This window comes from Synchiropus splendidus, chromosome 7 (genome assembly GCF_027744825.2).
Source record: "Synchiropus splendidus isolate RoL2022-P1 chromosome 7, RoL_Sspl_1.0, whole genome shotgun sequence".
Lineage (NCBI taxonomy): Eukaryota > Metazoa > Chordata > Actinopteri > Syngnathiformes > Callionymidae > Synchiropus > Synchiropus splendidus.
Window position 1 is genome coordinate 16,940,555 of NC_071340.1, and position 21,339 is coordinate 16,961,893.

Here is a 21,339-nt window from a genome sequence, read left to right on the forward strand (position 1 = left end):
ACCCCCCCAATCCTGGAGAAGAGAAAGTTGCACTGCACAAAGGTTCATCATAATAACAGAGCCATAGGCTACGATCAGACTGCAGGCTGACATGAGCCAAATCTGATTTTTTCCATTCCTACGAGACTTTTGTCTGATCTTTTAGTGACTGTCTGAATGACTGAGATCCGTTGTGACCCAGGCCAAGAACAAGTAGAACTTTGGTTGCAGTTACTTTGGTTAATATATTGACATTGGGAAAGTGGACTTTTAGCTTTTTTAGCCTTCAGCATTGCATGTCAACACTTTAGGTCTTTCAATTGAAGCACATGTTCCAGCTCCCGCGTCATATCCTGACGGCGTGGCCAGCGCATCACATAAAAGAAAGATGGAGGATGTGGTTAGGTGATCCATAGGATGATGCTCCTGTCATTCTTCACATAATGACTATGGCACTGTTAGTGAGGGGGAGACCCATATACGGGGTCATAAATAGCTCAAGTCAGTGAAGAAACTTTGTGAACATCTGACCTCAACATCAAAATGTTTTGTACGCCATTGAAATGCCTAGGCATCAACACGCAATGCGAAAGGCTGCCTTTGGAGTCAGTATAAGACGCAGAAGTCCACTTTCCTTACGTCAATATATGACGCCATGGGAGTGAGAATGGGTTGACAAGTCACATTTCATTTTAAATGTGAATGTAATTCTTTAAAAAAATCCAAATACAGCATTTAACCCTGCAGTCTGACTGTAGCGACAGTCAGCGGTTTATGAGTATGAAACAGTCATTGCTGAAACTCCTATATAGCGCTGGACACCTCAGAAGTGATGAGGGGAACAACGGTATGACTCACAGTATTGGATCACAAGTTTCTCTTTGCCCTCGGAAGCCTGTTGTTTGTTTTCACCTGCGGTCTGCTGTCCCTCCTACATGCATGATGGCAGTTCTACTCTCTAATGCTCTCTTGTCTGGCATACCTGTCATTTGTTATCATTATAAATAAACTCTACTGAGGAAAAGACATTTCTTTCGTCAGAAACTATGGCTCAAACCATGGAGTGAAGGAGACTGATTTTTAAACTAATGCAACCTCTGCTCAGCCTCCTGAGAAAAGCAGCTCTATTGATGGCCAGAGAGAGAGCAGCTTCCTGCAGATGCATGCCGAGCTAATGTGAGACGACGCGAGCTAAAAATAAAAGATCTTGATCTAAAAGTGGATGAAACGTGTTGCCAGCTATTAATACATGAATCACTCAGCATTATTTTCACCACAGCCCAGTTCGGCCCAGATGATTCATCCCTCTGTTCTTTGTCGATTATCTGCGTTGGTAAATGACTTCTTCAGGATTAGAGCACAGTGGAAAAGAACATCAAGATAGTTTCACATAACGTAACAGCAGTAAAACAAGAAAATGTTGATAATGAAGCAACGGAAAAGCCACCGAGAAATGGACAGAGGAAGCGTGTAATCTCTTTTCCTTTTGTGGTTGATTTAGAATTCAAAGGCTCAGAGATAATACATGAAGAAGTCCAGTGTGTGACACAGATAACTTTCACAGTGGAGATACATCTGTGTGGATGATGCCAGATAAAGCATGCTTCCTGCTCGTGTTGCAGCAGTGTGTTTGTGTACCTGCACTCGTGTGAGAGAAATAGAATTAGGCAGCCTGCAGCAATGCACTATAGCTGATTAGCATCAGAGGGGAGTTACAGTGCTGGGTGTCGAAAGCGCTGTGCATTTATTCACTCTGCTTAAACTGCCTGCCTCCTCTAATAAATACTGCGGGAGGTGAGACGTCACTGCAGTCAAGTCTATTACAGGGGTCTCTAACTCCAATGACTGAAAACCCTCCTTTAGAAAAGACCAGCTGCACCAGATTGCATTCAACATTAAGAATGTAGCATGATGGCTTCCAATACTACGTGACTACGCCGCCACATTTGTGCATGACATGGTTTGGCACCGTCCGTAATGAAGGTGCTTACTATGGAGTAGATGAAAGTCTTGTATGGTAGCTGTAAATGGAAATATAAGAGCGGAACCAGTAAATATGCTAGTTACATACTTGCAGAAAAATTCAATGTATATGCACCAAATGATTTGGACGTGCGCAATTCCGAATCCATTCAGACTTATTTTATCATCACTTCTTATTTAGGCATGGACATTTAAATTTATTTTGGGTGTGTGTGTGTGTGTTCTTCGTATTTCAAATACTCATTGCTTTCTTTAAATAAAGCATATTTTGTTAAAATCATTGCAGCCTGGAGTTTATTTCGGCTAAACACTGACCGTTTTTAACAAGATTATATGCAAAGGTCATGTAGCTCCAGAACCATAAATGATAGTCACTTCCATTGCTATTAAAAAAAAAAACATTGTGTGAAATCCTGGATGGACTGATATGTTTTTTGTGTTATAATAACATATGACAAATAAATCCGGTTGTTGGGTGGGGGGGCGCAGGGTGTCTTGCCCGGGGACCAACTCACTGTATGAGGGCGCGAGCCGCCGGCTGCAATTACGACAAGGCCCCAAATTTCCCTGGAAGTCTGATTGAGTGGGATTACATCTGTCAGATTAACCAACCGACGCAACTTTGACCATGACGTCACGCCAAGACTCGCCTTCAATGAGAAGGCGGCACGCGCACGTGGTCGCGCGCGCGCCCAACCTCGCGACATGACGGAGCGTCGAAGTCGCCATCTGACCGGCGACGGAGGGACCTGCTTCCAGACATGAGCGAGGGACGTCACGACCAGGCTCGCGTGAGGACATCTGTGGATCTGTGGAAGTTCCGTGGGCTTCATCTGATCTTGCAGTCGCTCCGCTATGGTGCAGCATGACCGCCAATCCGGAGCGCCCGTCTCTCCAGCCGCTGGACTCCAGTCCCGGACGCAGGTTGTCTGGTAACGTCCGCAAGCTCCACGACGCTCTCAACCTGCTCCTCAGCCCGCAGGAGCGGGAGGACTTCACCCACTGCCTCAACATCTACCACACCAAGCGGAACGTCTTCGACCTGGTCCAAACCCTCCAAGTGATTCTGGACTCGCCCGGGAAGAGGCAGCTGCTGCCGATGCTGCGCGTGGTCATCCCGCGCTCGGACCAGCTGCTCTTCGACCAGTACACGTCAGAGGGACTCTATCTGAGCGCGGAGGGCTCGCGCGAGTCCGCTTGGCACTTCCGCAGCGTCCAGCAGCCTCTGCGGAGCCCGGACGGACGCCGAGATGCGCCGCAGGAAGAGCCCGCCTCCGAGTGCTCCGCCAAGAAGATTCGCCGGGTGACGTTGACCCGAACGAGGGACCACGAGGGTCTCGGGTTCAGCATCCGCGGGGGTGCGGAGCACGGCGTGGGGGTGTACGTCTCCTTGGTGGAGCCCGGTTCCTCTGCTGCAAGAGAAGGACTGAGGGTCGGGGACCAGATCCTGACCGTCAACGATCTGGACCTGGACAACGTCACCCACGTGCAGGCCGTTCAGGTGAGGCGGTCGATCGATCTGAAACACCTGCTCGCTGAACTCAAGTTATTGTGGAGATTTCTATACTCGAGTTCATCCTTGCATTTTCCTGAGAAATAATTCAGGTATTAAGAAAACGTTGTTCAATTCATTAAACAAAAGGTATACAGCAAGTCCACTGGGAGTAATTTGAAATAAAAACTACCACTATTATGAATTAAATCAATTTGTAACACGAGTATATTAAAATATACTGCAAACAAAAAAGCACCTCAGTGTGTTCTGCATTTTTTAAACTCATTAATATCTTATGTACTTTCGCTTTGTGTTTACATTTTACGCTGACCACAGTTGTGGCGTTGTTAAATAATTCAGGGAGATGGATATTTGTATTTTTGCTTCATCCTGTCCTTGAATGACAACACATACCTGAGCATAAACAACAAACATAAACAACAACATGTTGATCGAAGGGCATCACTCTGTCTTTCGCTGCCAGATCTGCCAGTGGGGGAGAATAAATGAATAAAATTAACTTTATGGGTATCACAGTGGGGAAATTCAACTTGTCACTGTATAAACAATAAATATATTGAATTAGAATGAAATATATTAAACAGAGACGTACACAAAGCTGCGCCACACAGCATAATTCAGCAAATAAATAAACAAAATAAATTGATAAAAGACAGACATTAGACAAGTAAAGAAATATGGATGAACAAATATTGTGAGGAAAATAATATAATTAAAAGAAAAACAGAAAAACGTGATGAAAACCTGCTGCTTGAATTGAGAAGAAAATGCAAACTTGGTGGACAACATGCAAAACTGAATTAAGGGTCAGACGTAAATATATATGAAAATAGAATCCATTCAAATAAGAGTTTTTCATTTCATAAAACAATTACAGAGTACCAGGAAGGTGTGAGCCAACATGGCGCCCACCTGATCACCCGTCGCTCCACTCCAACTATAAGGATCTTGGTTGAAGTGTAGCAGCAGCTGAGAGGACACAGTGGGACGGCAAGACACAGCCTTCAGATGCCCACAGTCGAAGGAAGTGCTGACTGAAGTTCACAGGTTCCACTTCAGCCGCCCCACTTCTCTTAGCAATTAACCGGCAGCGCTTATCTCTGACCGCAATTCACTGCTCTAATGATGATGAGCAAACACAAGAGCTCAGCGTTTGTCCGCTCATCTAACTTGAGCTTGTTTATGGTGTGTCAACCAGATGATCTGAGCTAATCCCAGAATACTTCCAGTAGTCTCATCTAATCTCAGTGTTCAGATCAGTATCCAGGGTTCTTGTCTCTCCTCCCTTCCTCATTATGTCACATTCGCACACACACACACACACACACACACACACACACATCCCCATTCGTCACACTGTTAACCCCTGGGATCTGAGACGAAGTGCCTTCAAGATTATTTCAGGGGTGGCCAACCAGTCAGAGGCTAAGAGCCACATTGTTTTACAGTGTTGCTGAAAAGAGCCACATCCTACAAATATGTTTGGCTGTAAGGCTCACCTGAACAGCTGGTCACGTGACTTAGCGGCAGTATAGCGGTTAAAGCACATCCCAGCGTGTCACAAGGCTGCTGTTGCATGTGTCTCTTGTGCATGTATTTTTCCAATTCATACATTTTGCCTTGATCCCCGGTCTGTGTGTGTGAGCGACGCTGCAGACTGGAGCGTCTCATCTTCACTCCACTGAATTAAACAGACTATATATATATATAATTGGTGAGCCACATGCCATACTTTTAGTTTAGGGAATGACAAAGTGAAACGTGGAACTAAGCTATGTAAATCGTGTTGATCGTGGATCTGACGACGGTCCAAGTCTTAGGACTGCGACTCACATCGGCATTGAGCGTGGTTTATAGTTTATGCTTCAAAGTTAAACACAAGTCAAAGTGTTGACTCTTACTTTTTCGTCTTATTTCCTGTACAAGCCATCATCTCAAGAGCAACTCGACTAAAATCGCAGACAGTTTGGAGGCTCATATTGGTGAAGAGCAGCGTGAAACTGGGGAAAAAGTTGGCCAGGCCTGCCTTTTTTGATCTTTAGCTTTCATGCCAGCTTATTTTAAACTGCCGTTGATCTCATTATTTACAGTGTCCTGTTGCTGGTTTCACTTGAGATGTTTGTACAGATTGTAATCTTTGGGTAAATGAAAAAATCCTGCAAGAGAGTCCTCATGTCTGAGGTGTGTTATAAGACTGAATATGCCCCGATAAGCGGCTCCTAAAACTGAGAGATTAGTGGCCAGGAGGTTTTCGCTGGTTGCTCTTACAGAATCTACATACGTGTTGTTGTGTGATGATTATTATGGGGGTGCAACATAGACATACAACAACCAATACCACATTTTTCATCCTCATGGGTGAGGAAAAAAAACTCCGAAAATCCAGATTTGTGAGGTCCCTTAAAGGCTCTTTCCACACGAAAATGTATCCGTCCTTTTTAGACAAAGTTACCGTCATATGTTCTTTACATTAGTATTGCCGGTCTCCGATATATCCATCGGTGGGGCAACCCTGAGTCAAAAGTTTATGGCAACAACAAACTCCAAAAACAAACATGGTGACTATGGAAGAAGTATTTATCATGTAGCTCTTGCACCGAAGAGGAAAATATATCGCCACTGGAGGACGGAGAATTTTCAGTATCTTCTTCGTGTCTTTGGCCCGTATCCACAAGCTTTGTGGAACCGAACAGAAATACAGAGGAAATTAACATAGATCATGGGCTGAAGTTTCCGGACGTATCCGGATCCATATGTATATGTACATGCGTATGTATATTAATAGAATATTGAAAATGAAATTTAAAAAATATATCACCTACTACTGCTAAAACTAATAATAATAATAATAATAATAATAATGAACATAAAGACTACTACTACAGAAACTATATATATATATATCTATCTATATATATATATATATATATAGAGAGAGAGAGAGAGTTGTACTTTTTATGTCCATTATTGTTATTATTATTATTAGTTTTAGCACTACTATATATATACTACAATATTTATTTTTTTTGTAGTAGTAGTATGTATTTTAAAAATTTTCATTTATTCTATTAATGACGCGGTTGGTACCGCACTGTTAATTAAGGAGCTAAGAAGTACTCCCTCTGGAGTGGCTCCGCCCCTTTCCTCGCCATTTCTTTCCTACTCTGTTTCACAGGTTGGACGCCATCCAAATGGTAGCTCCGTTCTTCGAATAGAAAGCAGTGGTGTGACCTGGAGAGATGATGACATCAGCAGCAGTCATGGTCCAAGGATGTGTACTTTGCCTTTGGCTCCTCTCACTGGATAAAAATAAACCCTCGCGCAGCAATTATGATGGAAGCACACGCTTTTACACCGCCCACCAAATTACACCCACAGACCTGCTAAGAGCTACTCCACCACCCACTGGAAAGATGAGTTGGCTGGTCTTTGCTGTTTTTATCTCTGATCTTCACCATTGTTGTGGAGAATGCAGAGACGTTCAGCAGGTAAATGGATCTGATAGGTTTGTGTTCCGGACTCACTCTGTTGTTTCGGATCGTGGAATTGAATCCAGCTGACTGGCAGAATCTGTTTATTTTGTTTTGAATTGCAGATGTTTAATGTGAAGAAGTTCATGTTGGCTGTACGCCCACGAGGCCAGGCAGCATTAGTCTTCTCAGTGTTTTGCTATGGAAGATGTAGACTTGCACACATTTGTGGTACTGGGAGCATCTATTCTGTTTTTTTTTCACCACGGTGCGCAAAAAAAATATATTTTTGGGTTGAAAAACTATATGAAAGGTTTCTGTATGCTGTGTTTTGATCGATATTTCTGTACTTCAACACAAAAGTTTCTTTCTTCTGCATTTAAATTTTTCATGTTCCACCGTTTTCCTCAGTGTATCCGAGGTTATTGGTTGATACTGCCACTACTACCCCCACCTCAGTGCCCAGGCACTGGTTTTTGGTCCCGCCAGTGACACCACAAGATGGCACCGGCGTTTGACTCACTCATGAGCAGCAGTGTTACTTAACGTTTTTATTTGGAAACCAAGTTCTATTGAATTGCTTTGTTTACATGGAATGAAAACCCAGTACTTCTTCTTCCTAATGATGGATTGGCTGATGCTGGTTTGGGCGACACTTTAAGGGTCCGGTAGTGGCCCATATAAATGGGTGACTAGTGAAAGCTATCCATTCAGTGGATCAGCAACACCAGTATTCACCGGTGTCTGCACTCATGCGCAGCAGAAAAAAGCAATTCAGAAAGAGTGTGCATCATTGTTATGATATTAATAATCAGTAGTCAAAGAGGTGAATATTTCCACTGTTTTGAAAAATCCACTCTCTCTTTCTCCCTCAGATGCTGAAGGGATTTAAGCAGCTCACATTGACCGTGTGCTCACTGGGTCACAACACTGACGGCGACATCTCCAACTGTATGTACTCCTGGTTGGACCCTCAGGGTCGCAGCGTCTCCCCACCACCGGACAACCATGAGACGGGCAGCAGACTCGTCCCCAGCACGGAGACTCGGACGGTGTGTGTGTGTGGCTATGGCCTGCTTGAAGTTCTCTGTCACAGTACACAATCGGAATAATTCCATTTTCTTCAAGATGTTGATATGTATGAGTCCAGAAAATAAGTGTGTTCAGAGAAGAAACTGTTTGGCTCAACAGGTCACTCTGAACATGGAAGGCGGCCAGTCTCTGGGTCTCATGATCAGAGGAGGGGCGGAGTTTGGATTGGGGATCTATGTGACCGGAGTGGATCCTGGATCAGCCTCCGACGCTGGAGCACTCAAGGTATCACACAAGGCTCGACTGAGCTCAGAATTTTCTACTGACCTTGAAGATCCTCAAGGTCAGAGCTGCTATTTAGCGGCCTCTTCCATTCAGTATCTGTAGGAGGGATTAGGGAGCAGACTTGTGGCAGTGCATGTGTCGCAGTGAGAGAAAGTTGTGCGACGGCTTCATCACGCAGGTGATGTGAGGGCAGTGGACTGCATGAGTTGCTTTATTATTTAATACGCTGTGTAAGAGGTGTTTTCCATAACATGTAAACCGGTCCTCACACATCCCACGTCCCCCATACGTATGTAGTATGTGCATGTATTTGCTGCAGAAACCACTTCCATGTGCCATGACACTTCACGATCTGCCTGCTGTGGAAACAAGCTCCCTTGTTGAGTTTAGTTTGGCTCAATGAACCTTGATCTGCGTTCAGCCATTTTCCGGGGCCGTTGTTATTTATCACAGCCACTAGTTGGTGCCATTGACCACTGACATGGCACCATCCCCGGTGACCTATAGTTGGCCTGTTTTGGACCATTTGCCACCACACAAAAGACCTCAACAGATATTGTAGTTTAACCATATTTTTGTGGTGCTGTATTTAATGTTTATTGACGGAACAATCTTCGATGCTTTCATGTGGAGGATGTGATGCAGGTGGGTGCAACAGTGGAGCAATGTTTAGCGCTGCAGCCTTTCAGCAAGAAAGTTATGGGTTCAAATCCAGGTCTGACCTCCCTTGGTGGAGTTTGCATGTTCTCCCTGTGCCTGGGAGGTTTTTCTCTGGTTGGTCATTGCCCCTATTTTGTGAATGGTGTGTGTGCTCTGCGATGGACTGGTGAGGGTGTATTCCTGCCTTTCGCCCACTGACCGCTGGGATAGGCTCCAGCGCTCCTCTGAACAGCGCTGGTTAACTGAGGATGTATGTACTGTATGTCATGCTGCAAGTTTTTACTTCTTAGTGCGAAAAAACATTTGCGTTCAGGCGCTCTCTCTGATGTTAGTGTACTTTCTGAGTGTGTAAAGTTGTGTGCGCCACGTGCTGGGTGTCCAGCTGTGCAGTCTGTTACAGCTGCCAACATCTGCTGCGGTTCTTAAAGTTCATCTGGAAATGAGGTTCATTTGCCGGACAGGCCCACAAGGATGTTAAACTAGATCATTTCTGCAGAGTTCCAGCATGCAGGTCGCAACTCCGGCCCGAGGCGACACAACAGAAGCAGTCAACAATCTGGCGACAGTTTTCTCATCGTGACTAACTTGGGCCAGAGACTGGAAATTAAGCTGTGTTTTATCACCGTATTATTATTATTATAGTGTTTTATTAGCATGCAAATAAGAATTTTCCCTGCCATCTCTTTCCTTCAGTAAATACAGAAATAAATATTAAATATAAAAGCTAAAATATAAAGTTCCTTTGTGTTTGGCAACTGTCTTGGCTTGTTTTCTTCACTGAGTCAGATACATCCATTACTCAGTCTTCTGTTTTTTCCCTGGCAGGTCGGTGACCAGATCCTGGAAGTCAATGGCCAAAGTTTTGTCACCATCTCCCACGATGAAGCAGTTCACATCCTCAAGACAGGACACTGTCTGAAGATGAAGTTAAGGGATTTGGGGCGCGTCCCGTACGCACGCACTGTGGTGTCTGACTGGTCGCCCGCTCAGACCGGGACTGAGAGCAGTTCTCCAGCAAACCAGACCATGGTCCATTCAAACTCCCACGATAATGGGAGCGCCCCAGCGTGCAAGAGCAGGTGAGTCTGGAACTAGCTAAAGAACAATGGTTCCTCCCACAAGCGCCAGGTTGACTCTCCAGTATTCTCTGTGCTCCAGCCCGCCTGTAAGACATGGTAGGTGGTCAAAGGAACCTGATGAGTCAAACCCTGCTCATGAAACAAGAACACCTAATGGCAGACAGACGTGTCTTCTACATAACTATGTCATGATGACCTCAAAGATCCAATCTGTTTGAGGAAAGAATCATGAGCAGTCATACTCTTCTATACCGAGAGAGGGCGCCACCAGGCACCACCACAATAGTCTCATTTACAGTCAACGTCTTCAAAATAAATGCGTGTCTGAAGTGCAGCCCGAGGGACGCGTAAATATAATGTCAGGCTCCTGTTATCGTGGGCGTTTGTGTTGACCTCTAAAACTATGGAAGCAAACCTGTCCCATCAGACGTTGAAATTTTCCATATAAAACTGATCATCTGGAGATGTTTCTAGCAGATAACCTGAAGCCTGTGCATAATATTATTGTATATTATAAGCACGCACACGCTGTGAACAGCGTTGTAAAAAGTGCTATATAAATAATGCATTATTATTATTATTAGTCGTAGTAGTATAGCATAGTTTGTCCATCAAAATAAAATACAATAGTAAGAAAAATTGCTGTCATTAGGCCTGCCAGCACAATTGCGTTTCTCAAAACTGAAAGATATAGTCTTGACATATTCATGATTTATCATCGAAAATCCTGAAGTAAAACATGCATAAAATGAACTATGAAGTAATCATATAACCAGTTTCATAGCACATGATCACCGCTTTCAATGTCTGTATTTTCATTTCATTTCTTTTGAATTTAATTGACTATTATAAAGTTTTTAATGTTGTCATTTCACCCCCTAAATTCCACTCTCTAATTTCTTATCTTGAGGTTGGACGGCCCCTCACAACAGCCCCAGAATATAATGTTGGCTTGAGGATATTAAATTGCCCACTCTTGGTCTGCATGGACATGAAGAGAACGTTTCCAGGGCTAAATGGTCATGGTCTGGTCATTGTGTGGTGGGTCGTCAGCAGCAGTGTTCCAGCTGTGGGCTGAAGTTCTGGAGAGTTAAGCAGAAGTATTTACAAACTGTTTACACGCTTGTGCTTTTGGGGTTTTGGTGCTGTAGATTTGTTTTCTTCCACAAAGTCGGTGTTTAGTTGTATATTTTCTGTTCCCCTGCAGACCCACCTCAGCCAAAATCACACTGGAATTGGAGAAGGTAAGAGGTTAGGATAGCACTTTATATAGTAATATAAAGTAACACTAACATTGTATGACCAAGGTACGGCTTTTTAAAGTATAAGCAGAAATAATATATTGCTATGGATTTTGTCATTATTGTTACTACCAAATCCAGACTTGCCCGACCAGGAAGGACATAGATGAGCGACCGGTGGACTCAAGCAGACTTGCCATGAAAGTCAGAGGATTCAGAGAGGCCATCCATCCTGAGTTTGACTCATTTCTTCTCTCGTGCAGCCAGTCGGACAAAGAACCATTGAACCTCCGGGCCCCCAGGTTTCGCTGGAGCAGCAGGCGCACATGTTGCTGACAGAGCCACAGAGGCAGACCATGGCGTACTACCTGCAGGAGTACCAGAGGGGGCACATCGGAGTGGAGGCGCTGACAATGGCTCTGTTTGAGCTCTTCAACACTCATGCTAAGGTGCTGCAGTGACAGTTCTGTTTCAGTCTGATGATATATTCACACTTTTCATCACTTGGCATTTATAAGAAAGTATTTATTTTAAAATGTTAGTGATAAATAATAATTGATTGATCTTTCTTTTAAATGTTAAAGGCACATTTCTCCTTCATTTCTCATGTTCCAGCTGTCGATGCTTTCTGAGGTCAGGGCTCTCGTGGCTCCTCAGGATCTGGATGTGTACGACAGTCTGGTTCTGACCCAGGAGAAGGAAACCCACCAGACCTGGCATGGAGGCCAAGCGCTTCTCTTTCCCCATGGAAACCGTGTTCCACCAAAACCTGTTCATCCAGAAGCGAAACACAGCCAGGAGGAGGTTAGTCCTGGAAAATAAGCAGCAGTGTAAATAAAAAAAAGGAATAAACCCATTAAATGTAGTAATTAATTGAAGCTTATATACATTCTACTGTTCATCCCTAGGCCTCAGGAACGCATTTTGCTCCAGTCTCGCTGAGTGGAATAACAATAAATGCCCTTTAAATGTCAAGAGATTTCCACTGTTGACATGTCTTTGAGTTCAGTGTTGACACGCAGCCTTCCATGATGTGCGCCGATGCACCAGGCTTTCAATGGAATCAAATGTTTCCTGGGACAAAGGATGGTTGGCGTTACTTGGTGTCTAAGTTGTACCTTTAGCGACCATGACCTTGACTGAAAAATGAGGTACACCCAGAGACATCCGGCGGAATATGAGATTGGCTCCTTAAGGAGCACCACCATGTGTGTCTTAGCTGTTTCCCCTACCTCATTTTTGGACAGTCTGGTGCTGCCTTTGGTGTCGGGAGATGCTGCTGGAGAGGAAACATTTGATTCAACTGAAAGTCCACTGTGTTACCATTCCACTCGACAATATGTGACGCCTTTGTTTGAATTTTGTGAATACCTTACAAACGGGAACCCATCTGATAGGGAACATTAAACTGACTCTCCGCTTACCTCACTGGAAAGAAAGGGTTAACCACACTCTGGTTTATAAGTTTGAAGCTGTCACTATTATAGAAACGTAATTGGGGGAGTTGCCTGAAACAGACACGATCATTTCTGGGGCGACAGTACCTCAGGTGGGCCATGGCTACTGATGTAGTGCACCGCTGCTGGTGTGACTGTGGAGCTTCGGGTGTCTATAAAAGTTCATGATAAATCTTAGCCATTTTTATTTGCCTTCTGTCGACAGGAGCAAATGCTGGCATCGAACGAATCCCTGCACAGCAGGTCATCGATGGAGATGAGTAAGGCGGCCAAAGGTCCAAACCAGTTTGTCCAAGGCTGCCTCACCAAGTCACGTCGCGCTGTGAACCCGCCACCACCCGTCTCTTCGCACCACACGTCCCTCAACACGCTACACCACGGCTGCCTGAGCCCCCTGCAGGTCACTGACACTGGACTCAACCCCCACCTCGCTCACTCCCTCCATCAGCTGAATCAGCCAAGTGCGGGCCACCATTGGGACTGTAACCGATTTGCCAGGCCAGGGACGTCGGTCAAACTCTCATCTAGATCCAGCTCATATGAAAAATCCTACAAGTGGTCGCCTTCCTCTTCGAAGGGAACTTCGCCAATGGCCTCACCTCGTCTCTTGCCACACCCCTCGCCATGTACGTCTCCCTGCCCGTCCATTATCCGGATGGCTGTGGCACCATCTGCTCCAGATGAGCTCAACTCGCCCATCAACACTCAAAACATGCTCTGCACTGATGTGGGACCCCAGCCAAGAGGTACATGTAGCCAAGAGGTACATGAAGTCCTTCATCAACAAAGCTGTGGATGCAAGGCCATCATTTCCCCATTTAAACCACCATTGATGCCTGATATTGTGGTGTTTGATGAACCTCCTGCAGGACTGTTGGGAGTGTCTGTTGTTCACATCCCTGGGAACTAATCCTGTTCAGGAATTGCTCCTCAAATATGACTGCATTTTGTGTTGCTGTCCTCAGGAGCCACACTGCTGCAGCTCTCAGACAGCGGCCAAACTCTGAGTGAGGACAGCGGGGTGGACATAGCAGAGGTTGTTGCCCTCAGCAAAGATGGCAGCCCTCGCCCAGACAAGAGCCACATATGTTTCTCTGGCCAAGCTAGCGCACCAGCTCCTGGCACCGCCAGACAGGTATTGACTGCTATTTTTACAACACTATCATGTCAGAAAAGTGGAGTTTGTTCTCTGCAACCACTGATGCCAGTAACATGTAACTCAATATATTAAGACGTCTTTTCAGTGAAGAGTAATCTGACTCAGTAATCTGTACTGATTTTCTGTTCTGCCTTCCCTCGAAAGTATAAAAATAAATTCAGCTCGTAAATTTGTGAAAAAAAAAACGCATTTATGGCTTTCATACTTATTGATTATTTTAGGTGTGTGGTTTCAGGTCCAATGCGTTAATACAGCATGTCAAAATACAATGTTCACTAAGGTGCAATTGTGCTGAAAAAAATGAGCCCATACATGGCCAGGATATAAAACACCAATGTACAGGGCTGTCAGCTGCTAAATGTATGCTGCAAAGTCACTTGTAATCTCATTTAGTTTCTTTTAACTGAAAGAAACCGAGGTTACTTTTTAAGGGAGTTATTAGTAGTCAGGTAGTCAGATTACTTTTTCAAAGTAACCATGGCAACACTGTAAGCCGAGGTTTGCTTTAGTCTTAGCTGGAGGAGGAACTGGACCCACTGACCGAGAGAAGGAGTTACTGTATGTGACAAAACATGAGATGCACTGTAGTCAGTTATCACGGTTGTGCCCTTTTTGTCCAGTGTGTTGGCAAGCCCGCCTCCTCAACTCTGGTGCGAGTCATGAAAAATGCCCCTGTTCTTGGCGTTGCAATTGAAGGAGGAGCAAACATGCAACAGCCTCTGCCGCGAATCATCAGCATCCAGGTGAGAAGAGGCTGATTTTATCTCTGCTTTTTCTGATCAGAACGAACATGGCTTTAGAGATCGTCCGCTTCTGAGATGCACATGCCCCTCAGTGTCCACTTGGCCCTGGATTATCTCCATCATCAGATCTCCTCTGTGTCTGTACGGGAGAATGGGAGCGCATCAAGCTGATCCCTCTCATACATGTTCTGTGAGCAGCCTCGCAGCTGAGTACTGAACCATCAGGGGGCGTGAGAGAGCTGATGCCAGTGGGGAGAGAGTTACAGTAGGTTGGAGAATATGAACACATGAGTTAGTTTTTCAAGTCTACATGTGAGAGCATGGATTTGATTTCAGTGATCATTTTCAACTGAAGACAACAGGACTGGACTGTTTAAAACCTGCTCTTGAGGCGAAGGTGTCCTTTGATGGTCATTGAGCTGGTTATCGGAGCTCCACTCCAGTGGTGACAGGGATCACACTGAACTGAAAAAACAGAACTCCATCCTTCTAGAAAGGCAGTGTCGGCTCTCTGACCTGCTTTCATTCCATTTAAGGCAAAAGGAAACATGGCGACTGAACCTGATTTGAGTCAGGGGCTGCAGCAATTTGAGTCGCGGGGTTCTTCATCCTGGAATTTGACTGAGTGAGTTTTGTTCCTGTCGACAGAAGGGTGGCTCTGCGCACGCGTGTGGACAGCTGCGAGTCGGCCAAGTCATTCTGGAGGTGGACGGCATTTCCCTCAGCGGCTGCCAGCACAAGGAGGCGGCTCAGATCATTGCAGAGGCCTTCAAGACCAAAGACAAAGACTACATTGACCTTCTTGTGTATGAGCCTGGACTCTAGAGTCGCCTCTAGAGATGAACTGAAGATGGAGAGTTGTCTCTGGTTGATGGTACAGCCTGAGGTACACCAAGATACGTTTCATTTGATTGGCTTTGTTTAGTTCGGGAGGCTTTTTTATGAACCTTCATGACGCACTTCAGTTCCACTCGTATAGCAGGGAGGTGGTTTTCAGTGCAACTTGAGGAGCATCCGTTGACACGACTGAATTCTTCAAAGACTGCCTCCGATCTGTATCAAAAAGTTCTCCCTCATATGAGTATTTATCTTCCAAGTATATCCATCACCTCCAGGGCGCCTTGTGTTCCCATGCCTGCGTGAATCGCCTTGTGTTGCTGTCTTGAAGCAGAACGACCGTCTCTCGCCATTGGGATGTCACGCATGCCGCCCCCTGCAGGCTGAAGGTGGAAGACCCAAGAACCATCTCGTCTCTTCACTCCCTCAGGTTCAACTCTCGTGCACCCGATGCAGATGTTGCCAGTCACCTATGCTACGGTCCTCGCGTCCCTCCTCCTCCTGGTGCGATCATCCCATTCAGTGTGGGCTATGGGCAGGATGGGAAAAAGAGTCTTGAATTGTAATTGTCTTTCATTTCATGAAACAAGAGGGAACTAAGAAAAAGTTTGGTTGTGTCATGACATTATATGGACATAATAGGTTATTTAATATTAAATTATTTATATTAAATTCTTTATTTTCAATGATTGTCAATATAAATCATGAATATTGGAAGCAGTGAATATCTTGGTAAGATAAGTATGGTTAAAATCATGTAAATATAAAAGATATAAAGGCACTATTTTACTATCTTAAATGGCTTTTCAATATACATTAATTTCTATTGTACTTTTGCTCTGACTTCAAGGTCCACATAAAGGGCCTCATGTGGCGGGGTAGGGTCATGGGTTCACCCTGAAGGAAGCGAGCTTCAGATCCGAACACAAATGAGACATAAAAACTGCTACAGCATGATGCAAAGTTTTACTCTGCTATGATGCCACTGTTAGAGATTTAGGACGGAATTCAATCCTGGATTGTGAGTTTTTCTGACAGTGTGACGACAGTCAGCTGTGTCTGTCGTGCTGAAAGACATTCAGGGAAACGCTGCCCCTTTATTTTCATCGGCAAAAGCCACAATAAACAAATCAATAAGCCCTTGTTTCTGGCCTTGTTCCACCATGCTCACTTGCTGGAAGACCAGCTCTGAGGTCCCCACAGAGGTGTAACTACTCATTTTGTAAATCAGACCTGTGAAATAAATGAAGACATTTGAGTGAGTTTTAAACATATGAATATTGAGTCTCTGCACCTAACCTTGAGTCCCACAGCTGCAGGATGTGAAGAGATCATTGTGTTATCAGATCTGTGAGACAAGTCTGTGGTCATCTGCTTTGCTCTCATTGGCTCCTTGGAATTGAACAGATGCAATCTGAGGTTTCTCTCCTGACACCACTCTGCTCTGAGAAGCTGCAGCTTCTTTGCAGGTTTGGTGACTTCCTGCCGCAACTGATGAGCCAGCTGCCCAGACGCATCTGCTCACCACATGTGGCTCATAACACAGGTTCAGTCCGATAAATAGTCTCAGCGTTTGTGATCAGTCAAACTTTCGAAATTACATCTGAAGAGCAACACTTCTGTCAGCGTCCAGGGCAAATTAGAAATGACAAAACAGACCTACGTCAGAGCTTCTTTGACCTTTGACCAAACCTGTTCTGATCGTGGGCCGGTGGGAAAGGCTTCAACAGAGGATCTGGGTGCTCCGCTTAGTCACACACACCTGGAACATCTGACCAAGGACCCACGTTTGTTCACTTTGAAAGTTGATGGTCGAGTTGCTCTTCCAAACTGCATTACGTTGTTTGTTTCAGTCTTTTGAAAACACCTAAGACACACTGGTGTGCGTGAGTCCGGCTTGATAGAGGGTGATGGAGGAGGGAGGTGTGAATGTGAAACCCCAAGTCAGGCGGAAGGTATGATTCCAATGAAGAGGACGTTTTGTGTTTTCTGTTTCGTGGCCCAACACTCTGTCACATAGTGACTCCCTCTCATTGCCGTAACTCCAGCATCTCCCCCTGAAACCTAACCATCCAAAGCACATGGCTCACCTTAACCAGGACTCTGGAAACAGAAGTGATGCCCAGAAGTTTTATTTCTCATGACAAAGACTCACATGGTGCTGGAAACTAACTTGTGCACAACTGCAGTTACTTTCTTTGTGTTTTACTGAATTGTTTTTTGGATCCATTGGACTCGGTCCTTAGAAAGGTACATGAACACGGCAGGGAGGCACGGCTGTCCAAAGGAAGTGACTCCAACCAGCATGTTGTTGCACACCAGAGGACCGCCGGAGTCGCCCTGCAGGAACCAAGAGTTTGGATGGTCACAGTGATGAAGCAGTGGACCCCACAGCAGCAATAGCTACTGAACATCACACTAGTTTACTCACCTTCCAGACACCGATCTCCTTCTTTCGACCAGAGCCGGCACAAATTACATCCTTGTTGATCGCTGGGTAACGGTTGTAATAGTCTGCAGAGTTGCACGTCTTCAAGGAAATCACCTTCACATTAGCAGACCTCAGCGCATCAGACAGGTTCTCATCATAGCCAGTGCGCCCCCACCCAGCCACCAAGCAGGTCTTGCCAGCTCGGGGGACTTTGGGAGGCTTTTTGATCATGGCATTGAAGTCCACACATTTCACAGCCTTTGTTTCCTTCACAGGTGACTGCAACTGGAAGACAACACAAGTCAGTAGAACCAGGTCTGAATCCCAGCGCTGACAGATGAACAGCATTGAAGCCTTTATTGGATGATTATTATGATTCTTCTCCTCAAAGCTCTGGGTGATGGACAGGGACTCAACAACACACACGTCCCTCAAAGAAAAGCTCTGACCAATTCCATATTGATTCATAACTGCAGTCATGAACACAGGACCTCTGAAGTTGATTCCATAGCGAATGTTGTCTCTCAGGTAGTAGGAGTACTTTTACAGAGTAGTATCAACAAGACGAGTCAAACTCACCTGGAGCAACATGAGATCATTGAAAAGAACACTCTCATCGTAGCCAGGATGGATCACCTGGCGGGTCACTCGTCTGAGCTGATGGAAGGGCTCCTCCTTTTTACTTTTTCTAGAGTGAACCCCCAGAGTCACATTCATCTCTTTGCTGGAGAGAGAACAGAGATATCTTCACAAAGAACTCTCATCCACCCATCCATCCATCCATCTCAGTTTTATCTTCTACTTTAGAACATAACTCATCTGTCTTTCTTACCGTGCACAGTGTGCAGCAGTCAGGACCCATTTCGGGTGGATGAGGGTCCCACCACAGAGTATTTGTGCTCCGTTTTCATCTGTACCTTCAACCAGAGCCATAGAGGGCAGGGAGTGAGGGGTCACCTCGGTCCCTCCAATGATTTGGGCTCCGTCACCTGAAACAGCACAGAAGACTCAGTGTTGACGGCAGAAAGCATCATGTTGGAGCTAACTCACCTGACTTGACGGTGAAGATGAACACCAGGAGAGCAAGGCTCGGAGACAGCATGGTCCTCTTGGTGAGAAGCTGACTGCACTTCTCAGCTTCTGTCTCTGCCTTGCTTTTATTCAGCACCTGGTAGATTGTGGTTTTGCTCAAACATAAGACGGAAATACATGTGAAATTCATCACAACGGCTAATGGTTAACCCTGTTAATTGCGTGTTTTACATTTCACACTTCAGATCTACCCAGAGAGAAAATGACAGTCGGTCGATTAATATACTGCACATTTTCACACTGTTTAAGTGACAACAAAAGAGCACCAAGTTGATGAGTCACACCATGAAGGGGAGGGAAAGAGTCCAGGCTCAGAGGAGAAGTCAGCATCAGTCAGCAGCTGCATGGCTTCACCCTGAGGAAGAGTCCCACAGATCTGCTGTTTGTTGGTAAGTATAGAGAAGATCAGGAGGAATTGCACTGTGTTCCGTGTGTCATTTAAAGCTATAAAGCTCTGAAGTTATTAAACTTTTGATTCAGTCAGTAATTCATAACAACAGCAGTATTCATGCAGTATTCTTTTTGGAGCAGGAGAGGCACTGAATTAAAGGACTTTGGGTCTTCTGAGCCGCTGGAATGGTTCCTCTCATTTCCCTGTGTTACCGGCCTCAGATCTAGGGGTATCTGGTCGGCAACAATAGACTTCCGCTATACACAATGCAGAAAATCTGTGAAGCACATGAGAACGACACGAGTCGGTTTCGCTCGGCTCAATTGTTTATTGAGCTGCGCATGCGTCACTCATGTGCCTCACGGCGCATGTGCACCACCTCCTGGATAAATAATAATCCAACTTTTTCTCACAAAACAGAAAACAAATGGTGTTACTTTGGAAAATAGGGGGTGAACGTTTTTTTGTTTGTTTTTTTTTACTAATTTTCTGGGCATTTTTTAACCCACAAACACCTGCTTCTTTTTATGTTTTGATCTTTGATCTTTTCACTTCAGTCAAATCAAACTGCTGATATAAAAGTCTTGTTATTTTTTCAAAATCTTTACATTGCTTTTTAAAAGCTTTCACCAAGACTAGAATACAAAAGAGTTTGTATTTCTATCCTTGTGGTGAAATTCTGAGGTCCTCTTGACTGGTCCCCACAAAGTAAAATGCCCAACTGTGTGTGTGCGCATGTGCTTGTGGGCTCCTACTTTGTCAGGACCAATTCTTGAAAAAACACCATCCTGGAGGACTGTATGACTTTGTGGACACATTTGGCTTGTTACCACAAGGTTAAGCCTCAGTTTGAGAATGAAGACTTTCAGTTTTGTGAGTACCACGTGTTTAACCTGTTGCAGGACACACTTAGTGGTCACCAAAGACAGTGGCGCCACCACGGCCACTCCTATGAATCTCCTGGCCACCCCACTGGTCACCCCACCCGCCAGTCGTGCTTATTGCTTTGAATTTTGGTGTGCCACCCCAAGATTTTAAGAGGCCCAAAGTGGCCACCCCTATGAAAAATTGCCGGCGACGCCACTGACCAACAGTCCAATAGCTGAAGACCAGAGAGAGAATGAGGGTTTGTGAGTGTTGGGCCAAAGAAGATTCCTACTGAAACTGTTGAAGCCTTTCTCACCGACCCACGATCAGAACAGGTTTGGTCAAAGGTCAAAGAAGCTCTGACGTAGGTCTGTTTTGTCATTTCTAATTTGCTCTGGAAGCTGACAGAAGTGTTGCTCTTCAGAGGTAATTTCTGAAGTTTGACTGATGAGACCATTTATCGGACTGAACCTGTGTTATGAGCCACATGTGGTGAGCAGATGCGTCTGAGTGGCTGGCTCATCAGTTGCGGCAGGAAGTCACCAAACCTGCAAAGAAGCTGCAGCTTCTCAGAGCAGAGTGGTGTCAGGAGAGAAACCTCAGATTGCATCTGTTCAATTCCAAGGAGCCAATGAGAGCAAAGCAGATGACCACAGACTTGTCTCACAGATCTGATAACACAATGATCTCTTCACATCCTGCAGCCGTGGGACTCAAGGTTAGGTGCAGAGACTCAATATTCATAAGTTTATTTCATAGCAGAGTAAAACTTTGCATCATGCTGTAGGAGTTTTTATGTCTCATGTCTGTTTTGATCTGAAGCTTGCTTCCTTGTTCAGACTCCAGCAGGACTCATTCACTTCCATCACTTTGTTTAGAGGACGTCATGATTTGGAACTTACAAACACAATTCAAACTTCAGACCTCTGGCCACCCCACCAAAACTAAAGGGCAGACCTAGTTTTAATTCCAAACTTGAGTTCTAGATGCAGGCACATGATGTCCTAATAGTCAATAGTCAAATGTGGCCCCTGATACAGCTCTTTCAGGGCAAACCCATGACCCCACCCCAGAGGTGAGGCCCTTTATGTGGACCTTGAAGTCAGAGCAAAACTAC

General features: G+C 45.0%; 2 protein-coding genes across 3 annotated transcripts; one reads left to right on the plus strand and one right to left on the minus strand.

Moving 5' to 3' along the window:
* The first annotated feature begins 2,664 nt into the window (after window positions 1-2,664).
* Window positions 2,665-21,291, plus strand: LOC128762976 (whirlin-like). 2 transcript variants are annotated; one of them, XM_053871626.1, is made up of 11 exons: window positions 2,665-3,463; window positions 7,824-8,000; window positions 8,140-8,265; window positions 9,751-10,004; window positions 11,212-11,248; window positions 11,509-11,694; window positions 11,861-12,049; window positions 12,908-13,448; window positions 13,668-13,837; window positions 14,482-14,604; window positions 15,253-21,291. In XM_053871626.1, the coding sequence occupies exons 1-11, from the start codon at window positions 2,828-2,830 to the stop codon at window positions 15,427-15,429; spliced, it is 2,616 nt and encodes an 871-aa protein (XP_053727601.1). In that variant the 5' UTR covers window positions 2,665-2,827; the 3' UTR covers window positions 15,430-21,291. The 2 variants fall into 2 exon arrangements, 1 of the variants encoding a protein (XP_053727601.1); XR_008415599.1 differs by lacking the exon at window positions 15,253-21,291 and having other exon boundaries at window positions 12,908-13,465.
* On the minus strand, window positions 17,572-19,136 carry LOC128762978 (mast cell protease 4-like). Its single transcript, XM_053871627.1, has 5 exons — window positions 18,923-19,136; window positions 18,705-18,861; window positions 18,452-18,596; window positions 17,873-18,157; window positions 17,572-17,781 (listed from the first exon to the last, which is right to left on the minus strand). Exons 1-5 carry the CDS (start codon window positions 19,092-19,094, stop codon window positions 17,647-17,649), a joined length of 894 nt encoding a protein of 297 aa, XP_053727602.1. The 5' UTR covers window positions 19,095-19,136; the 3' UTR covers window positions 17,572-17,646.
* Window positions 21,292-21,339: the final 48 nt, after the last annotated feature.

What these genes read in the sequence shown, in the direction of transcription:
- LOC128762976 (XM_053871626.1), top strand. Translation starts at nt 2,828, where the DNA reads ATGACCGCCAATCCGGAGCGCCCGTCTCTCCAGCCGCTGGACTCCAGT. An exon ending in GCCCCAGCGTGCAAGAGCAG is followed by an intron (nt 10,005 to 11,211) that starts GTGAGTCTGGAA and finishes GTTCCCCTGCAG; the next exon opens with ACCCACCTCAGCCAAAATCA. An exon ending in TCACACTGGAATTGGAGAAG is followed by an intron (nt 11,249 to 11,508) that starts GTAAGAGGTTAG and finishes TCTCTCGTGCAG; the next exon opens with CCAGTCGGACAAAGAACCAT.
- LOC128762978 (XM_053871627.1), bottom strand. Translation starts at nt 19,094, where the DNA reads ATGAATTTCACATGTATTTCCGTCTTATGTTTGAGCAAAACCACAATC. An exon ending in ACTGCTGCACACTGTGCACG is followed by an intron (nt 18,597 to 18,704) that starts GTAAGAAAGACA and finishes TTCTCTCTCCAG; the next exon opens with CAAAGAGATGAATGTGACTC. An exon ending in ATGATCTCATGTTGCTCCAG is followed by an intron (nt 18,158 to 18,451) that starts GTGAGTTTGACT and finishes GTTGTCTTCCAG; the next exon opens with TTGCAGTCACCTGTGAAGGA.